At 37.8% G+C, this 22,718-nt stretch overlaps 1 protein-coding gene across 11 annotated transcripts in view; it reads right to left on the reverse strand.

Moving 5' to 3' along the window:
- The window catches only part of RNF38 (ring finger protein 38), a 122,397-nt gene continuing 99,679 nt past the window's right edge, over positions 1–22,718 (reverse strand). For 9 of the 11 annotated variants that reach the window (XM_087716287.1, XM_087716292.1, XM_087716288.1 and 6 more), the window contains 8 exons: positions 19,777–19,944; positions 18,328–18,498; positions 16,615–16,779; positions 15,050–15,156; positions 12,095–12,179; positions 11,186–11,307; positions 8,868–8,967; positions 1–3,570 (listed from right to left, as the gene is read on the reverse strand). In XM_087716287.1, coding sequence (XP_087572413.1) covers positions 3,508–3,570; positions 8,868–8,967; positions 11,186–11,307; positions 12,095–12,179; positions 15,050–15,156; positions 16,615–16,779; positions 18,328–18,498; positions 19,777–19,944 — 981 coding nt within the window. In that variant the 3' untranslated portion in view covers positions 1–3,507. Of the gene's footprint in view, positions 3,571–8,146; positions 8,258–8,867; positions 8,968–11,185; positions 11,308–12,094; positions 12,180–15,049; positions 15,157–16,614; positions 16,780–18,327; positions 18,499–19,776; positions 19,945–22,718 lie in introns of all 11 variants that reach the window. The other 2 variants (XR_015696756.1, XR_015696757.1) reach the window with 2 other exon arrangements.

Here is a 22,718-nt window from a genome sequence, read left to right on the forward strand (position 1 = left end):
TTGTCCAAGTGTACATCATACATTTATTACTGAACAACCCTCTCAACTCCAAAATTGGGCACAGGGATTAAAAATAAAAATTCATTGCACTACTTAGTAAAGCATTACTAGTAACTCTCATAAAAAATGTACAAATTTTGTTAAAAATTTATCAAGCCTTCAAATGATTTGGTTACAGATATTTATAATACATTTAAAACTACATGTTAAATGATACAATGGAGTATGATCTTAAAAGAAAACATCTGACAAATATAATTCTAACAAAATCCATAAGCTTTTATAATCATTAGCAAATCTGCAACACAAAAAAAAAAAAAACCCAAAATGAGGTAACTGAAGGTACCAAAGGGAGCAAAGGTGAGAGAACCACTGTTCTCTGATGTCTACAAATAACAGTTTTGTTGTTGTTGAGTTTTTAGAAAGCAAAGTTAAGAGTTGGTAGATCCCAAATAGTACAAGAAGTGGAAATGTTAACAGCTGCGACAAATATCACATTCTGGAGACTGTACAAAGAAGTTTATACAAAAGAAATTACTTTCCACAAAATAATCTGCAAAAGAAAACCAAGAGGTGTGGCCTTTAAGAGATATCCTTAAGGCCTTTATACCGTTTATTTTTAAAAAGCCAGGAGGTCAAATTAAGTTGACAATTCATGCAAATAAAACCCCAGCAGTGCCAACATGATAAAGCCAACTTTATTTTTTTTCCATTAGGGAGAGGTAGGGATAAGGGGGAAGAGGCTACCCAATAGTATAATTAGGTGCTGTCAGGCATCGAGGGCTATAGAATTAGATGTGTCAATGTGCATAATGCATGGCAGTTTACTGCAAAGAATGATCTCCCCCTCTCATCTGCCAGCCACAATGGGTTCAGAATTCCACTGCAGCCAGCTTGAGTTGGTTCAAAACACATGCACATGTGTCTCACACAAACCTAACCACAGGAAGCAAACCTTCACACATTTGCAAGAGTCCCAAGCGAACAAGTCATTCAAAAAGATCTGCCACAAGAGTGCAACAATTGAGTATGCTACCAGAATAGTTCCCCTCATGCAGTCCTATCCCTCCATCAACAGTGTCCTTCAAACGAAACAGGGATTCAAGGGACAGATGCTGCACTGCAATATTGGATCCAGATGCAGGGCTGGAAAGCCCTTTCTTGGAATTAAGATACTAATGAGCCTCACTGTGTTCCAGAAAACATCTGTTACCAAAACAAGGTTTACACTGAGTGGGTACTCAGTGGACAATGAGCAGGGTAATATTATGGTAATTCTGCGTGGTAATTTTTTCTTTTTTCTTTTTCTTTTTTTGAAAATCCAGCAATATAAAAAAGATCCAGAGTTTCTGTAAAACATGTGTGGCTTCCCTCCCACTTCCCAACCCATGATTTTGTTTGCTTAAAAAAATAAAATTTACCATGTGCAATAATTTAAACTTTTCAACACACTGAGACAATTTCTTAGAGCACATTGAAGAGAAAAATTGTAACATGTAAAATCTGTCACACAGATTACAGTTCCTGACACTATGGACAGACTAAGGCGTCTAAGTTACTAAACAGAGGCAAACAGTATCTGAAACAAGGAAGGTTGGTGGGAATTGTGCTTTTTAAAAATTTGTAGAACCACACACTGCGATTAGTCATCAGAGCTTTGAGAAAGGAGGATGATTCACAACCAACACTGTTCTGGAGGAATAAAGAGATTCAATATATAGCAGCATATAAAGCATCAGAAAAGACACACAAGATCCAGAAAGCTGACTCGCAGCAATAGCTGCAGCGCTTGTGCTGTTGCAATCAAAGGTTTTGGTGCTTATAAATGAAATCCAGAAATAAATGTTCTTCTCTTGGAGAATCATGTAGCCATGGGTAGACAACTGTTTCCTTTGTTGTAAAAAAAAGTTAAACACCAAGTCCAGAATGTTAAGTGATGCCAATTTTGCCACTACATTATTCAGAAGGCAGTTGAAAGGAGGTCAACTCCATATTCACAGCATTTAGTTTTTTTTTCTTGATTTCGTATACCCGCCCATTCTTGACCATGAATATTCTTCATACTATCCATACAATACTGAGGATGCTTTAACATCCACACAAAAACTCGCTACCCAGGGTAGCAAGCTAGAAACTGCATTTGTGACACTTGCCAGGCAGTAGGTGAACATGGTACCATGGCTAAGATGGGAGAATCACAATGTTCTATCTCTAAGAAAGTGCTAAGGGTTTACTTTGTTCACAAAACTGAAGGCTTTGAAAATGGGGAAAAAAATCTCTTTAAAAGGTATTTAATTGTATACGGTAGCTTGTATATGGCAAGGAATGTGAATTAGTGCCAGTGTATCTGTATATTTAAGCAAATATATTGCCAACAATACAAGAAGCATTTGCACCAGATTTGAAAATCCTCTCGGTTTCTGTATTTAAAGACAAAAAATTAAAAAAACCCTCAAAACAAAGTTATCTTCACTCTCTGAAATTTAAAAACAATGTATTCCAAAGTTCAATCAAAAAGAACCAATATTGATTTGAAGAATTTAAAAAAAGAGAGAGGACAATAAGCTTTTCGGTTATCAGTTGAGAATTTTTAATATTGCTACCTGACTGTGCAATGCTGCAACTCCTTATACAGTTAGCAGTGAGCTGCAAGTTTTTTTTTTTAAAAAAATGTAGAAATTCCAGCAGCCTAAAATTAAGGCTAATTAATTGTAACTAAGAATCAATATGCTCTATAATGACAGATATAGGACCCCCAATTAATGGGAAGCATAATAGTTATCTGAATAAAAACAAAAAGGACCTTTTATACTATTAAATACATGGGGGATGAAATATCAAATGTCTATAATTGCTGCACCCTTTGCATTCAGTGTGCAACTGCAAACGCAAGGAAAGAAACCAGTGTACAGTACTAGTACTGTTTAAATAACACACAAGATTATACATTGCAGCATAATTAATACTACACACATACATCCTCAGTACATGCTGGTATATAAGTCCTCTCACACGCTATCGCCAAACTCTTGCTCGCCTGCATACATAACAGACATCCTGCGATCAACGCACCCACCCGCACCATTTATTCTCACTCACAGTATTTGAAGGCTCTATATAAGGTAGATTGCTATATTGTTTGGAGCTACCACTTTTTATATAAAAGCACATGCTAGAAGATCACGTTCCACTGTAATCTCGCAGCAACACTCGGAATGATCACACAAAAACCAGGGAATGTTAGTGCACACACGAAATTAAGCTAAAAGAAAAAAAAATATCTTTGGAGTTCCAATCACACAGTTAGTATAACAATCCCATAATTGTGAAGACTAATTATAAGCTTTATAGTTGATTAAATCACACAGTGCAAAGAAAGGTCCATTGACCCTTTTGTGTAAAGGGAAGGCTGGAAGCCACACGGGTTAAGTTCAATGGAGAGTTCATATATATATATACACACATGTGACTAGGAACACCCAAAGTAGAATTGTGCTCTTAGACTGGTCATTCTGAATCACGATGCACTTCTGAAGCATCAGCTCTGCAGATAGGGCAGGTACGATTTGCCTAAAATACAAAAAAGAGGTTTTACTGAAGGAAGGCTACACTGACTGCAAAATAGGAAACACCCTTCTGAGGGGAAAAAAAACCCTGCTCACTGTAATAAATGACATATTATTTTCAACAGATGTAGAAATTCATTTGGAGGATGAACTTGATAGGGAAAGAGACAGATTTTGAGGGTAGCCTTTGATTTTTCATCATCTCTCTTACTTTCATTTGTGCCTTATGTGGATACATAAGATTTCAGCCTAAAATTAGAATGCATCATTTTCAGCAAATGTGCTAACAAGACTCAGTGGCTGATTACGTGTCTTTGCTCAGTATGGTAACAGAATTCTGAGATGAAAGAACTATACCAAACCTCAAGGGTCATACCAGTCATATTTAAAATCGAGTCAATACATACTTTTTGTTCTAAATGTTTTTAGCTGAAGCTTCCTAAAGATCAATTGCAAATATAACTTTCTGCAGGGTCAGAAGGGGAAGACCAAGTTCTTACAATCACTAAGGTCTTCAGGGATATTAAAAAGTATTCAAAAACAGACACCCTTAGTAAAAACTGAATATGCATGCCACAAATGCAAATCCTTAGTGACCACATTTCTATAATATTCACTCTAATATATGGTACAAAAAAGGCTTCAAAATATGAAAAGTGCAAGCATCTTGGACACCCCTAGGGTTGTGTATATAACAGCTCTGTTATACAAGCTTGAGTGCCAGTTTGTTTCCGAGTCCAATTCAAGGTGTTGGTTATCATCTTTAAAGCCCTTCATGACACAGGTCAAGTTACCTGAGGAATTATCTCACCCCAACTGTATTGTACTGTCCCACCCAGTCATGCAGGGATATTGTGGATCTTATAGGTTAAAGAATTTAAACTGGTAGATTCCAGAGAAAGTCTTCTCTGCTGTTGCTTCTCCCCTTTGGAATACCCTACCCCGGGGGTGAGATATTCCCTCCTTCTTTTTTGGCCTTCAGGAACAGAGTTAAGACTTGGATCTGCCAATTGGCATTGGTTTCAAAGAGTGATATGCAACCCCAGGGATGGTTGTCATGAGGGGGGTCCTCTCCACCTTATTAACTTGTTAAATTTTAATACTGTAATCTTGCTTTTTAAATTTGTTTTTAACTTTGCTCTTATTTATGTTTTTATACTGTTTTTTATTGTAAGCTGTTTAAGTGAGGTGGGGGGGGATGTAGAATGAATGATTGATTGATTAAATGAATGAATACATAGAATATAAATAACTGGTAAATTCTGTATACAGTAGTCTGCAGGTAATCAATCTGTTTTCTCTTTTAAAAAGTAGGATAAAAATGTTGAATATATACAATGGGGCAAAAAAGTATTTAGTCAGCCACCAATTGTGCAAGTTCTCCCACTTAAAAAGATGAGAGAGGCCTGTCATTGACAGCATAGGTAGACCTCAACTATGAGAGACAAAATGAGAAAACAAACCCAGACAATCACATTGTCTGATTTGGAAAGAATTTTTTTGCAAATTATGGTGGAAAATAAGTATTTGGTCACCTACAAACAAGCAAGATTTCTGGTTCTCTCGGAGACCTGTAACTTCTTTTTTAAGAGGCTCCTCTGTCCTCCACTCATTACCTGTATTAATGGCACCTGTTTGAACTTGTTAGCAGTATAAAAGTCACCTGTCCACAACCTCAATCAGTCACACTCCAAACTCCACTATGGTGAAGACCAAAGAGCTGTCAAAGGATACCAGAAACAAAATTGTAGACCTGCACCAGGCTGGGAAGACTAAATCTGCAATAGGCAAGCAGCTTGGTATGAAGAAATCAACTGTGGGAGCAATAATTAGAAAACGGAAGACATACAAGACCTCTGATAATCTCCCTCGATCTGGGGCTCTACGCAAGATCTCACCCCGTGGGGTCAAAATGATCACAAGAACGGTGAGCAAAAATCCCAGAACCACATGGGGGGACCTAGTGAATGACCTGCAGAGAGCTAGGACCAACGTAACAAAGGCTACCATCAATAACACACTACGCCACCAGGGACTCAGATCCTGCAGTGCCAGACGTGTCCCCCTGCTTAAGCTAGTACATGTCCGGGCCAGTCTGAAGTTTGCTAGAGAGCATTTGGATGATCCAGAAGAGGATTGGGAGAATGTCATATGGTCAGATGAAACCAAAGCAGAACTGTTTGGTAGAAACACAACTCGTCGTGTTTGGAGGAGAGAAAATTCTGAGTTGCATCCAAAGAACACCATACCTACTGTGAAGCACGGGGGTGACAACATCATGCTTTGGGGCTATTTCTCTGCAAAGAGACCAGGACAACTGATCCGTGCACAAGAAAGAATGAATGGGGCCATGTATCGTGAGATTTTGAGTGCAAACCTCCTTCCATCAGCAAGGATTATCTAGACTCCTTTCAATCCGGATTCAGGCCTGGCTACAGCACAGAAACTGCTTTGGTCGCACTGACCGATGATCTCTGGAGAGCCAGGGACGGGGGCCACCCCTCCGTCCTAGTGCTCCTTGACCTCTCAGCGACCTTCAATACCATCGACCATGGTATCCTTCTGCGACGGTTGCGAGAGGTGGGGGTGGGAAGCACCGTTCTTCGGTGGTTCGCCTCCTACCTCTCGGACAGATCGCAGTCAGTGTTGGTTGGAGGGCAGAGGTCGACCCCTAGGCCCCTTAACTATGGGGTGCCGCAGGGTTCAGTCCTGTCCCCCCTCCTGTTTAACATCTACATGAAGCTGCTGGGTAAGATCATTCAACGGCACGGGATAAAATATCACCAGTATGCGGACGATACTCAACTGTATCTGTCCGTCCCGTGCCAGCTCAGTGAAGCGGTTGACGTGATGTGTCAGTGCCTGGAGGATGTTAGGGTCTGGATGGGGGTTAACAAACTGGCTCTCAATCCTGATAAGACCGAGTGGCTGGTGTTTTTCCCTCCCAAAAATTGGCTATGTATTCCAACTCTCAGGCTGGGGGGTGAAATTATACGCCCCTCAGACGGGGTTCGCAATTTGGGAGTCCTCCTGGATCCGCAGCTGACTTTAGATCACCATTTGTCGGCTGTGACCAGGGGGGCATTTGCCCAGGTACGCCTGGTGCACCAATTGCGTCCCACCCTGAACCGGGAGGCTCTTACAACAGTCACTCACGCCCTTGTGACCTCAAGACTGGACTACTGCAATGTGCTCTACATGGGGCAGCCCTTGAAGAGTGTTCGGAGACTTCAGCTTGTCCAGAATGCAGCCGCACAAATGATTGTGGGTGCGCCTCGGTACACCCACATTACATCTATCCTCCGTGAGCTGCACTGGCTGCCTATTGGTCTCCGGATATGCTTCAAGGTGCTAGTCGTCACTTATAAAGCCCTACATGGTATTGGACCTGGGTACTTGAGAGACTGCCTTCTGCCAATTACCTCCCATAGACCCATCAGATCCCACAGATTAGGCCTCCTCCAAATTCCATCTGCAGGCCAATGCCGGTTGTCGACCACCCGGAGGAGGGCCTTCTCTGTGGCTGCTCCGGCCCTCTGGAACGATCTCCCCGTGTAGATTCGGACCCTCACCACCCTTCAGGCTTTCCAAAAAGCCGTTAAGACCTGGCTGTTCCAGCAGGCCTGGGGCTCCTGAGTTCCACCTCTACTCGAATTGTTGTGCGTGTTGTGACTTTTAAAATTGTTTTGTATTGTTTGTTTTTTGTCTTTTTACTTTTTTGTATTGTGACCCTTCCCTTCTGGTTTGTCAGCCGCCCTGAGTCCCTCCAGGAATAGGGTGGCATACAAGTCGAATAAACCAACCAACCAACCAACCAACCAAGGGCAAACTTGGGTCTTTCAGCATGACAATGATCCCAAACACACTGCCTGGGCAACAAAGGAGTGGCTTCGTAAGAAGCATTTCAAGGTCCTGGAGTGGCCTAGCCAGTCTCCAGATCTCAACCCCATAGAAAACCTTTGGAGGGAGTTGAAAGTCCGTATTGCCCAGCGACAGCCCCAAAACATCACTGCTCTAGAGGAGATCTGCATGGAGGAATGGGCCAACATACCAGCAACAGTGTGTGCCAACCTTGTGAAGACTTACAGAAAATGTTTGACCTCTGTCATTGCCAACAAAGGATATATAACGAAGTATTGCGATGAACTTCTGATATTGACCAAATATTTATTTTCCACCATAATTTGCAAAAAAAATTCTTTCCAAATGAGACAATGTGATTGTCTGGATTTGTTTTCTCATTTTGTCTCTCATAGTTGAGGTCTACCTATGATGTCAATTACAGGCCTCTCTCATCTTTTTAAGTGGGAGAACTTGCACAATTGGTGGCTGACTAAATACTTTTTTGCCCCACTGTATATAACTGCCATGTACATTAGTGAGGATACCAATTTAGATACTATGGTAAAGTTCTGCCCTTGCACAATTTCAATAGGATGAATGGTGACATCTAATTCTATTTAAAAATTCCTCCAATTTTTTTCATGCACATACCTTTTTTACAGGCCATTGAAATTAAAACTGAATAACTTTGTCTATGCAGAACATTAGGTTTTGTATATGGATTCTTTAGAATTTACCGTTGTAGTGATACAATAGAACTTAAGGCATCATCTGACATTTCCAATTTCCTCTTGAACTTATGTTTTGAAGAATGCTGTTGTTCTTACATCTATTTCTGGCGACACCAGCTAAATTTTAAATATACATTTTTAAAAATATTTAATGACATTTTTAAAACATAGTTTTAGGAAAGATTATAACACTTTCTATTCTTCAACAAAAAGACACATCTTAAAGAAATAAATTATTCCTACAGTTTGATAATTACTGCTCCAAGTATCGAGTATGCTTCTGAACACGCTAGACCAGGGATGTCAAACTCAATTTCATTGAGGGCTGCCTCAGGACTGTGTTTGACCTGGGGGCCAGGGGGACATGGCCAGCTCGACATCAGTTGTGTCGGGGGTGCCTGTGGTGGCCCGAGCACTCTGCCAATGAAAACGGGCTTCTGAGCTCCATTTGCAGCTGCAACGGCCTCCTGCAACCCTCTTCTGTCAGCAAAAACAGAGATTGCAAAGGCCACACACGGCCCTTCCAAGCTCCGTTTTTGCTGGCAAAGGCACTATGGGCTGATTCTTTGTTGCTTCCAGGGTGGCCCCGTGGGCCAGATCTAAGCACTCCGTGGGCCGGATCCGGGCCCCGGGCCTTGAGCTTGACACCCCTGTGCTAGACTATTGAAAAGTTATTGTGTGCAATATGGACATGATTAAACAACTTTCTTTCTTAAAATAACATTACCTTAAGCCATTTGTCGACACACTTGGCATGGAACTCATGGTTACATGGTAAAACTCTAAGCAGTTGCCTTGACTCAAAGTCACACATGCATACTACACACCTAAAAAAGAACATTGCAAGATAGTTTACTGAACAAAAGCAACAATTATATTTAACAACTTTTTACTTCAAAAATTTGAAGCTGTTTTCTATGCAGCTTAAAAATAAAAAGCCATACATTTCAGTGCATGTTGATGAATCAGTGTCAGATTTTGTTTTAAATTTAAACTCCAAAAATACAGTTCAATATCAATTATGAGCAAATAATAATACCTATTAGGATTGGTCATTTATGCAGGCCTACATGAAATGGGAAAAATGTTCACTTTCCTACTTAGAATAAACCACTGCATTCTTGGGGTCAAAATCCATTCCACAGAAACTGGAATCTTTTTGTTGTTTCAGGGTTTGAATGAAGCAAAATCCAAACAGGCAAGAAACTCCCATTTTCATCAGCGACTCCCAGAGTGGCAACTTCCTAATGGCCCACCTACTCCTGATCTTCCCAGCTCCCTTCCTTTTCTCCCCATCACTTGTGATATTCCAGTACAGCATACAGTATCCCTGATATGCCAGCCTTCAATCTTCTTTGCACCTTCCCACTTCAGCTGACAATATCCTTGGCTTTTTTCCTGCTCCCTTCCTCTGTGAAACATTTGTGCCTGTATCAAAATAGTCCCTTTTTGTGCCATGCCTGAAACAAAACAACCAGCATGTTGCAGTGTGGGCAAAGACCACTCAAACCCAGCATTTCTGCATGCAGAACAGTTTGTCATGGAACAGCTTGTTTTACACATTCCTAGTTATTATATTGCTTGGACTGTAAAGCATTTCACATGCATTACCACAGCAATTTTCAAGTAGATGAAAATAGAACTGAAGGTAAGCAGTGGGTCAACTCTATCTATCTAATATACAGTAGATTTTCATTACTTGAAATGAGCGGCATAGAAGTGAATATATCTTTAACATTTTGAATTTGTTAACAAAAAAGCAGTTGTATGACTCAACACTTTTTTAATTCAGAGTTTTGGGGAATATAAAATATGTATTATTAATTCATTAATTCACTGATTAACTTCATATTAAATTCTTATGAACTGCATCTTGATATAAGATCACTTGGGTATTTAAAAAAATAGCAGTGCTGTATAAGTATTATTTATTCATATAATTACATTTATAATTATATCTTTACAAAATGCATTTTGCTTTTACATTTCAAAGTAATACTACACTGCTTTCGTTGTTTTAGGGTACTGAAGTATGAATACCTTGTCTTACTATACTCATTATTCTAAAATGAATTATTGCACCACAGCAATGCTTTCCAAAAGGCTGCTATATTTTTTCATTTTGGGGGAAAAAAAACCTAGGTTTTAGGCTTCACTCTGAGCTGAATCAATTCTAAAAATTACAGTCCTGTTTAAGGAGATTAGAAGTCCCTGATCTAAATTCATGCAAACATTAAATTGTTGAATTCTCAATTTAATCTTCATTTCTTTTGTAGCAACCTTTTTTTCTACTTTTCTTATTTAGAATTTTTGTATGACGGTGATGAATGATAAATAATAGAGGTTTTTTTAAATTAAATCTTCCATATAATTTCTAACTCTCATTGTAGAGATTCAGTGAGGAGTATATGTTTATTTTTTTCAAAATGCAGATTTATGTTTACTTATTTTTATTATCATTTTGGAGGAACAAAAATAAGGCAGAGATATTTTAAAAAAATATATGAGCAGAGGTAAAAATTCAAGAAAAAATGATTATTTTGCTGTTTTTATGTGCTACATTTTCACCTTGAAAATCTATACCCGACTACATTGCAAACTACAAACTACATTGCAAAATTTGATAATTTCCATACTTCAAAGGCAGATACCAATGTATTATTACAGGAAGGGAAGGTTGACTGAATTTCTGAGGTTACAGAAATGCTACTTCTCATCTTATAGGAATAGCCTTTCCTCCACCTAATTTTCTTCTGTTCTAGTACAATTCCGGTATAGTAGATGGCAGCAAGATAGAAAATGTGCCCCTTCTGAAATCTAAAACATTGTGAGCCAGAATTAAAATGTTAATGCCTTATGCTTAAGATTTTAGTTCAATGGTTAATAAGGATTTTAACTGAAAACTGAGAAAGCCTCAAAACCAATGATCAACCTATATATAAGCTGGGAAGTAATTTTAAGCCTAGAGGTGCTTCTGTGTAAGACTCCAGCAACAAGATAACATGCCTTCATACTAAATGTTCAATGAAAGTATGAAAAACTTACAAAGTCTGTTCTGACTGATGGTTATTTGGGTTGAACCTATAAGACGGAAGTTGTTCAATATCTGCTTTTGTCAATCCCCTTGGTTTGGCCTCACCCAGTCTTTCTGCCAAGTTCAGCAGTGCCTGTGAGAGAAGTAGTGTTTAGTTCAACCCTTTGGACTTTTCATATCATAATTAGTTTGCAATGAGGAAGGAACCAGAATAAACAATCTATGATATGTAAAACCAGAATTATCTGAATGACATACTATGTATGTATGTATGTATGTATGTATGTATGTATGCATGTATGTATGTATGTATGTATGTATATCAGATAATTCTGGTTTTGCATATCGATTGTTTATTCTGGTTCCTTCCTCATCGCAAACACATACATACATACATACATACATACATACATAAACACACACACAGACACACACACAAACACATATGGGAAACAATTCTTACTTGGCAGTTAAATTCAAAATGAACAGATCTTAGGAATCCATCTGTGTAGATATATTCTTACACATTAACTAGCTTTATGGAATTAATATATTTTTTCTATCCCAAACAAAGACATTCACCACTTTATGGTTTTCATCCAAGGATGCATTTTTAAAAAATCACCTCTAAAAACAGTGGCATGAAAGAGGATGTTTCAAAGGTATTATGCATAAGGAGAATTGCTAACATGCTCTATGAAATTCTTCCACACAATTTTAGACTTTCCCTCCCTCACAGTACAATCATTCTGACTTCTGCACAGTGTTAAGGAGAGCTGGCTGATAATAGGTAAAAATTGCTATTGTGTAAACTGCCTTCTAGCACCAATTACAACTAATCTAACATCTTGAGAATTTAAAAAAAAAATTAATTAAATCCTCATGACTATACTTCACATGCTTATTTATTGCTAACCAACCTCATAGTTTTCTACTTCACCATCTTCTACATCCAGCTCAAAACTGAAGGCTGGCCCAACGGCAGGTGGCACAGGAAGCATTGATCTATGAAAGAGGGATGGGGTTATTATTATTCCAAAAATAAAATACTTTTTAATCCATATTTTTCAACCAATATTTGTTAAAATTACAGTAAAACAAATATAAAAAACATAATGCACAAAAGTAAAGGATTAAAAGCTTAGAATAAAAGCTTATTTCACTAGAAAAATTCTTATTCACTACAACCATTTCTACACTCAACAGTAGTGGGCTTGGACAACTCCTACTTCCTCAATTAATACAAATTAGGGAGTAGAAGAAAAGTATTGTTCAAAGCCAAAAACTAATCTAAAACATATAGAGATAACCCTCAAGTTATTACTACAAATGAGCTCAAACTTTCTGTTGTTAAGTGAGATAATTTAAACTGAATTTTGCCCCATTTTACAAGCTTTCCTGCCACAGTTGTTAACTTAATCATTTCAGCTGATAAGTTAATAACATGGTCGTTAAGTGAATCTGGCTTCCCCATTGACTTTGCTTTTCAGAAGTCGCAAAAGATGATATGGTACTGCAACCATCACTCAATTGCGAAGCATCTGAATTATGATCACGTGACCATGGGGGATGCTGCAACGGTTGTAAGTGTAGAAAACAGTCATAAATCACTTTTTTCAGTACTGTTATAACTTTGAACAGTCTACACGAACTGTTGTAAGTCAAGGACTACCTATAATGTTGTAACATGATCAAGTAGTAGATTTTGTATTTCACATAAAGGCTTCATATATCAAATTAGTTTGGTTTACTTGCCAGTCGTTTGTGTGTGTGTGTGTGTGTGTCTGTCTGTCTACCAATTTCCTCTTTTCCTCTGGTGTGCCCAGAATACTCAGAAGAGCAGCAGCATTTTTTCTTTTTTTGATTGAGAGAATAAAATGATTCTTATTTACTTTTGATATTTCTTACTTTCTCCAAGGCAAAACATGAGTGAGAGCTTGAAGACAGTCTAATGCTACTAACAAATGTTACAACTAAAAACAAGAAATATGATGTCTTATAGGTGAAATAAAAAAAGCATGAAATCAAGCTTCAATAGGACTCCAAAAACAAAAACTAAGAATTGGTCTTTCAACAAGAACAGGAAGCATTTATCTCTCTTATGGAGGAACCATAAGGAAAGCATACTGGAGACTGGGTTTAAAATAGGAAAACTAGAGACCATGCTGAAATATGGAAAAATAACACTAAGAAGGAAACTAACACAATATATTTCTATACAAAGTAAGAAAAATGAAAGCAACCAAAAGATTATAATATATTCATTGCTAGGTGCTATACATTCTCCAGAAAGTTCAATAGCACCGATACGGCACTCTTAAGACATACTTTAAAGGTAAAGGTTCACCTTGCACATATGTGCTAGTCGTTCCCAACTCCAGGGGACAGTGCTCATCCCCGTTTCAAAGCGAAAGAGCCAGTGCTGTCCAAAGATGTTTCTGTGGTCATGTGGCCGGCATGACTAAACGCCAAAGGCGCATGGAACGCTGTTACCTTTCCATCAAAGGTGGTTCCTATTTTTCTACTTGCATTTTTACATACTTTCAAACTGCCAGGTTGACAGAAGCTGGAACAAGTAATGGGAGCTCAATCCATTACGCGGTGCTGGGGATTTGAACCACCGAACTGACGACCATTCTGATATACAAGCTCAGCGTCTTAGCCACTTTGCTTTATACCTAGCCTCACTTCTCCAGCTTCCACTAGCCACCAAAAGCAGCTCATTCAGTTGCTGTAATTTCTTACTGATAACTACCAATGTGCACATTAAAAAACCTTCCTAAAATCTTCTGTGTGAGATTTGCAGAGCTACCATATTCCAAAAACTTAAAATTCTATGTCTAAATTAGAGATTTTATACAATCTTGCAACAGAGTGGGGAACTTTGTGCCTTCAATACATTTGGAAAATTATTTCTATACTTTGTTCACTATAAGCTCATTATTTGGGATGTAAAGTAAAACATTTACTCATTCATGATCTAGAAAGTTTTCTTATTCACCTGAATGCAAAGAAAGAGATCAGCACAAGAATAGTAGCATAGCAGTACATTTGCATGGATACTAGGTCTAATACACAGAGATTAAAATAGTTTCCATGACAATATGTAATGCTTTCTGTAGGGTGTTTGCATTAAAACATCATGTATTTTCTGGGGATTAATGAAACAGAAGTAGTCCTCGATTTAGGATGGCAATTGGGACAAGAATTCCTATTGCTAAGCAATACAATCATAAAGCACAACTGCATCACCTAGCAATGGCAATTCCTGAAGTTGGGATTGTTGTTATTAACCAAATTCCATGGTTATTAGACAAGACAACTTTCTGCCAGCCCCCAACAAAATCAGTGGGGAAGCTGACAGGAAGCTGTAAATCCCAAGTAGTTTCTAAGCAGGCCAGCAGGAAGGTAAGTGGCTGCTGCCAGGTGGGGGAAGACATGAAGTAATACAAGATTAAATTGCAGAGAAAGTGTGAGAGCACGGAAGGAGACACAGAGAAGCCTAGAGAGTTAATACAATGGTGTTCAAGTGGCCAATGAAGGGGCTGGGGAAGATGCATGTATGGGGAAACTTACTCTAATGCCTTGCAACCTTTCCTGTCAGCTTCCCCTCTGATTTTTAGGGGAAGCCAGCATGGAAAATTGCAAATAGCAATTGCATGATAATGGGGAGTTGAAACCAGTTTTAAGTGTGAGCTGATTGCTAAGTGCCCAGATTTTGCACCAGGATGCAGGAATGACTGGTCATGACCACCATTCATTTAGTCTCTTTGTAATTTCAAATGGTTGCTTAACACATGATTGAAGACTACCTTTGCCTTTTAGCAAAAAAGTGTCATCCACCTTAAATTTATAAAAATAGATGTCAAACTTACAGCACATATGGCAATAGGCTGGGATGGTAAGGGGGAGGCGGAATTGGTTGCTGAGATCGATATCGACTGCGCCCTGTGAGTCTTCGAGGCATAAAGGGTGGATAAGGCTAAAAGAAACAAAGCAAAGTGTTTTAAAAGTATGGTCAGTTATTAAATGAAATCAGTCATACATGGCACTAAAAAAAGGTTTTACATTCAAAGTATTTTTTATCACGTTTTTTTCCTGCAGTAAAAGCACTGTAAAAATAACTCACACTTTCATCATGACTAAACTACAGCAATGTATTCAAATGGGATCTTTAAACATTGCTAGGGAACTGCAATTGATACATAATGCAGTAGTCTTCATGGAAAAGGGGAAAAGCATCCATAATTATATACCATCTATACTGTAGGCACTACATTGCAACCAATGTAGTGCCTATGATGTTTCTAAAGCACCTGGTTTAACTTTGAAAACTCTGTAAAATCCAGTTCCCAGATTATCTTCTGAGCAGTCTCTTTTGCATGCAAATGCCACATCCTTTGTATTCAGCCCAATTAGATGGCTGGCCTCCAATTCGTGGTCCCAAATTTTGTGAGATAAGTGAGAGCCCAGAGGCATTATTTCTCCTTGATGGCCCAACAGAATACAATAGATTTTCAACTACTCCACAAAGTTAGATCCATAGCACCTTGGATAGTTTTCTCTAAATTCTAGAGTTATGTCATGAGAAACAGTGTTGCTGCTAGTTTAAATTGGGTGTATTTTTGTTTGCTATTTTGTTCCCTAATGTATCCCCTGAAGGAATCATAATTGATTTATGATATATAAACATGACAAGTAAATACTTCACACGATACAATTTTCAAGAGTCTCTACCCGTCCAATTCAATCTAGCAGATTGGGCATGCTGCAGATCTTATTAGCCAAAGAGTGATGGTTGGCAGGGACTAGAAGACAGGCCTTGTCATGAGTCATGGTGGTGCAGAGGTTAGAATGCAGTATTGCAGGCTAGCTCTGCTCTCTGCCAGGAGTTCAATTCCTTTGATCCTGACCGGCTCAAGGTTGACTTAGCCTTCCATCCTTCATAGGTTGGTAAAATGAGGACCCAGATTATTGGGAGCAATATGCTCAGTCTGTAAACCACTTAGAGAGAGCTGTAAAGCAACAGGAATCGCTATATAAGTGCTATTGCTGATCTGTAGTAGCCCAAGCTCTGTGGAATATCCTCCCCCTCAAGATTAGAATGGCCCAAACCTTGTTAGCCTTTCATAAAAGCTCTAAATACCTGGCTGTGTTCCTGAGCCTGGGGTGCCAAATATGGTAAGGACTCCATTTCCTGACTTTATTTTTAATTGGTCATGTATCTCGGCTAATGTGTTTATGTGTTTTGGATTTTTTTATGTTTTTTTGTGTTAAAATAGTTTAATTGTACTATGTTTTTTTAAACTGAGTGCCCAGAGTCATCGATTGAGATGGGCAGCTATTAGAAATTGAATAAATGTGACCAAAATGTGCATTAAAAAGCTAAAACAAAAGGTTTTTATCAAATTTTGACAGTATATTGGCAAACATCACTTACTACTCCAAATGACATCTCTTGATGTAAAGGGTCATGCGCTAGGAACTGAAGGGGAGTTGAGGGAGGCAATGTTGGTGGATGGGCTGAAGGTGGATAGGTGGTAAAACCTCCTACAGGAAGATGATCTCCAAGTAACTCTACTTCATTTTCTATCCTTTGGAGAGGCTAAGGAAAAAGAAAAGAGAAACATCATATTATATTTAACATTTTAAATATATGGTTAGTTGGCTAATTAAACAAACGGACAATGGACATTTATACTGTTTTCAGAGTAGTGCTGAAGACACAGAATGTATTGCTTGAAATTAATCTTACTTATTTCAAAGCATTCATTATGATGCTAAACAGTATAAAATGTAATTAATTTGTAGTCTGATTTACCATGGTTGCTACTTATTATACAGTATTTATGAACAAACTTTTTTCTAATACTGTACAATTGATAAGCTTTTAACTCCACCCCTACCCTCCCCCCACCCAAACTTGGCATGGATTGTTGCAGAAAACTGATAAGCCAAAGAAGAGCATTACTTCACAGCAACTCTAAACAATTGTCCACCAGTATCTGCTGAAGCCAGAAGAAATTGCTGTGTAGCTGCTGTGCTGAGAAGGAGCTATGAAACAGGACAAAATAAAACAACACGATTGTCATAACTTTACTGGATTGCACTGTTTTGTAAGATAGCTCCAAGAGTGTTCACTCAAACTTTTAACTAAGCAAAGCACCTTAGAAAAGAATAAGGGGAATGTTTTGCAGGTTGAATCTTTAAACTGACAAGCATAAAATTCACATTTTTGTAATTTTGAGGTTTTGTGGGACATGGAAGATTAAGTACCTTTGGCTTGTATGCATAACTCCATTCTTCTCTGAGCATTTTCACATCAAGAAATAGCTAACCTAATATCAAATTCCAAGTTTAATCTCAGAATTTTCTAGGATGAGATGCCAAGGAGACCATATGCAAACCACAAGTTGCCTAATTCTTTTTCAGGAAAACCTTGTGTTACATGAACTACCACCATAGTCTAAGTTAGAAAATTACAATTTTTTTCTGGGCAGCAGCATGAAAAACTAAAGCAAAGATGAACAGATGATTTTATATTATACTGCCAAATTAACAGCCTTCTTGGCATAGGCAATCTAGCATTTTAGTAACAACGGGCTTCATTTGCTAGCCATTGTCACCTCAATTTTGGATCCCTGCCCCTGAAGACTCTTTTGAAACTTGGTCTGAATACTTCTGAAAAGCACCAGGAGATATTTCACTATTACAGTGAGACTAAAAATATATATTTAAGCTTTATTTTTTAACAATCCCTGTGTGAATAACAAAAGATGTAAAGGGATTTTACTGAAGCAGAGCTATATTCTTAAATCTGAAACTGCAGTTAAATTCAAAACTGAACCCCCAGTGGTTATTTAAACAGCATTAGTACCTTTCATTTATTCTTTCCACATTAGATAGGAAATCCAGTGCCACAATACAAACTGAAAAGTTCATTTTTTATTCTGTTCCTCTATCAATCTTGGACAACATGATTAAAGCTAGATTGCTTTTGTATATCACAGGTTTTGCATATCACAAGAATTTACTCATGGAATTTTTCAATTTAATAGTGGAACAATCTTTGGTAGCCAGTTATCGAAACATGATTATCTTAAATACAATATTCCAAAATGTATTACTAGATTTTCAAAAAAGGAACACCTACCGATCGCGATTGCTGTGTCTGAAAAGGAACAAACTGGCCTGGAGGTGGCAAATGTGGAGCATGGTGTGGGGAGAGGTGTGGAGGATGTAAGAGAAATGGATCACTAGAAATGAGGGGTGGGAAAGCTGCATATGGAACTGGCAAATGTTGAACAGAACAAGCTTGAAGCATCTGCAAAAGATAAACATATACAACCTTATGTAACATACAATATTCGGATGCTTATGTTTATAAAGAAATAAGATAAAATAAAGCTGTATTTATTTTACAAATATTATTGCAACAGTATAGATTATTTCCCTTTTATTAATGAAAGCAACATTAATTATGCAAATTAAGAAGAAATAACTTACTGGAATGGCAGAATTAAACTTTTCTAAGGAATTACATAACTCCAATAGTTTAGAAATTAAACAATTACTTAATTAAAAACTATGTAAACTCCATCTATGTCAAATGGAGAATTTACTACAATGCTATTATTTGGAATCTTAAATCAAGCTTAAGCAATGTTAGGTTTCTTCTGTAGGAATTCTGGATACTAGCATAAGATTTATAAGCTCTTTCATTGCCACTGGGCTGTATGTCAGAAAGTCAATTCAATATATATGCAATGATGTATTTTTTACTATTAGGTTATTAACTATTCAGAGTAGTAGTACCTGAGAAAGGGAGGATAATTTATTTAAAAAAAATCTGCCTAGAATGTCAAATATAGGAAAGGCATTTTATTTGAACTTTAAAATAACAGTTCTGAAAGAATTCTCTGAGCCAAAATTGTTAAAAGTAGTAACTAAAGCCTTCCTTAGACATGGAACCTGGCTGGGTAACTTTGGGCTAATCACTTTCTCTCAGCTCAACCCACCTCACAGAAGTGTTGAGGGCAGGGGTGTCAAACTGGCAGCCCATGGGCTGGATGCATCACATGCAGGCCACGCCCACCCCAGCTCCACAAAAGGAAAAAAGGCCCAATACATCATGTGACAGCAATGGGATGCCGTGAGTTTGACACTCATGTTGTAGGGGAAACAGTAGACAGAATTATTGGGAATGTTCACCACCTTCAATAAACATAAAAGGAAAGGTGGGATGGGTACTACAACAATTATTACTAATAGCAAGATAAAACAGGTATTTTCAAACTTTGTACACAAACTACTTTATGGAAGTAATGTTCAAAAATATCAAGGAGAACAGAGCCAATATTCTACTCTTGAAGTAATTAAGTTTGTGAAATAAACAGTTTAACAGTCATTTAAATACATGATGATGCACTATTACAAAAAACTTAACTTTTTAACATGCAAGTTAAATATCACTAAAATTTAATTTTAGTTATTTATATTTATAGATAATCATACAATTCAGGTATAAATACATTCTTTTAAAGCTGTCTGCTCTTCCAATTATTTTCAATTATTCCAAAATTAAAATTAAAGAACTACTTACTGGAGGAGGCACACTGCAGACAGGAAGGTGCTGCCCACTGAAAACCACAGAACACCCTGGGACCTGCTGCGTATTGCAAGCTGGTATGTGCTGGCCTGTGCAAAGTGGTATCCCATGTGGGGCTACTGTTGTCACTGTATATGAAACAGGGACTGTGCCCTGGTGAATCTAAGGACAAGGAGAATCTGGATCAATATACAAGGACCAAAATAGCAGGAAACTCTGAAGTCATTGAGATTGTGGTTTTCCACCAAAGCACTTTAGGAGGTTTGAGAATCACTTACCAGCTATTATCAACTTAGTACAGATAATCCTTGACTTACAATAATTCATTTAGTCACCATTCAAAGTTACAATGGCACTGAAAAAAATGGCCTATGTCAATTTTTCACACTTATGACTGTTGCAGCATCCCCATAGTCACATGATTTACATTTGAATGTTTGACAACTGGTTCATATTTATGATCATTGCAGTGTCCAGGGGTCATGTGACCCTCTTTTGCAACCTTCCGACAAGCAAAGGCAATTCACTTAACAATTGTATTACTAACTTAACAACTGCACTGATTCACTTAACAAATGTGGCAAGACAAGTCATAAAATGGGGCAAAGTTCACTTAACAAATTTCTCAGTAACAAATGTTCAGCTCAATTATGATAGTAAGTCCAAGACTATTTATTTGGCAGCAGTAAAATATGTAAGAAAATGTATTTTCATAATAAAGAACCATCAAAATCCATCTCTTTGTAATTGCATCAAGGCAACTGCAGCGACAGCTAAAACAGGGATTCTTTTACTCTCAGCATTGCAAAAATCTCTTTTACCTTACATCCAGACATGCATTAATACACAGTGAACTCACATTGGTGTGCTCACTTACAACTCTTTTTTATAATATTGCTCCTATTTAAACTGTATAATCTTCTGATCGTATGTGGAACTGAACTTTGAAATATCAGATTCAGATTAAATTAAACCTGTAGCCTTGTATCTGTCTACTGGAATACACTTCAACAACACAAATGCCCCTATAATTTGCTGTAGAAAATCAGCCTCTGTAATATTGTTTGTTTAACAGAGCTATTAACTACCACAATTTTACAACTACAAGTGTACAATTTGTACACTTACAAAAGTGTACAAAAATTAAGACTCAACCAGGATAATGTAAGTAGTAAAACAAAGTTCAATGAAATGTACACACATACATAAGCATCAATCAAGTGGATCCAAAAGCTGATGAGAAAAGAATGATTTTCATGATCTTCCAGAGCACAAGATGGAAAGGTGCATTCAAAACCTGATGGATAATATATTTCTCATCAAAGAACCAAAAACCTTACAAGGGGGAAGAGATTCTGAGGAATGTAGATAACTAGGCAAGGTGGTAGCTGATTTACAACTGTACCATGTTTTCCCAAAAATAAGATAAGTGCTTTATTTTTGGGGAGGTCTTTTGAGGTGCAAGAGGCCCCTTAACCTCGACCCAGAGCCCAAGGATCAACTGATCCAGAGAGGGCCAGAAGTTCTGTCTCTGTTTCTGGCACACTCTTGCCAGTCCTAGTGTCACTGGGCCTGCAGCTCTTTCTGCAGGTGCCACTAAGAGAAGGGGCACGGTAGCTAGGGTTTGTGGGAGCGGCCTCCATGAAGCTGTTCTGCATGGATGGCAGGTGCATGTGGGGTATATGGGGCATGTTTTCCCCCTTCCCCCCAAGAAATGGTGAGGACTGGCTGCACATGTGGTTAAATATTTCAGGGGAGAGCTTATTTTCAGGGGAGGGCTTATTTTAGCACATGCACTCAAAAGCCCAACTGGGCTTATTATACAGGGAGGTCTTATTTTCACTTTCGGGGAAACAGGGTAATTGAGCCCAGAATTATAGCTTGTAAGTCATGCTGGTTGTTAAGTGGGTAATTAGGTAACTCTGTCTGATTTTAGTATCTTTTTTTTTTTTGCAGTAGTTGTTAAGCGAATGTGATGGTCATAAGGCAAACCCATTATCATTTGCAGCCAACTTATGCCATGCAAAGTCAATGGAGGAAGGTGGATTTGCTTAACAACCATGATTCACTTAACAACTGCAGTGATTTATTTAATAACATAGCAAAAAAGGTTACAAAATAAGACAAGACTCATTAAACTGCTGACTTCTTTAGCAACAGAAATTCTGATCCCTATTATGTTTTAAGTTGAGGACTACTGTACTATATGAAAAAGGACAGAAACAATTTAGTAACAGAAAAGAATAGAAAGACATTATTCTTCCTTTGTTTCAATTATTTGAAATAGTTGAAGTGTACAACTCCCATACCAACATTAGGAACATTCAGCCAATTGTCATTATTTCTTGTATAATTGTGGCACTGAAATCCTTGTTGATTCACTGGCAGATCAAAGATTAAGTAATAGACCCTAATCAACCTTCTGGCTAACTCACATCTAAGCACTTTCAGTCCAGATCTAAATATCATGTTGTATTGTGTACGCAAACTAAAAATAGTTACTGCTGCATATGAACATCAATATGCCTTCTGGCAGCCCAGTCCATCCACATGAAAGCTGCAAAACTCTACACTGTACTCTATTGCAGCTTTTAAGTATAAGCAGGATTTCTTTGAGAAGACCTTCGTGATTACAGAAGTATGACTGGTATGTCATTCTTGAGACATAACACATCAAGTTGTACGATAATAATATGTTAATCTATCACAATGTAACAAAAGAGGACACTGAGCAATTCCTATTGCTTTTTCTGCTATCTGAATAGTTAAAAGGAATGTCTAAATATAATTTAACCATTTAATATGGATTAATTTCTCCTTCTTTTTAGAAAATTTGGTATTTTCAGAGCATCCGCTAGTAATTCCTACACTGTACCATGCTGCAGTATAAATTATGAAAATTCATTTGAAATCAAAGAAAGACCATTGCATTCCTA

Source organism: Thamnophis sirtalis, unplaced genomic scaffold, assembly GCF_051295495.1.
Source record: "Thamnophis sirtalis isolate CommonGarterSnake01/CBP01778 unplaced genomic scaffold, rThaSir2_p1.2 scaffold_5, whole genome shotgun sequence".
NCBI lineage: Eukaryota > Metazoa > Chordata > Lepidosauria > Squamata > Natricidae > Thamnophis > Thamnophis sirtalis.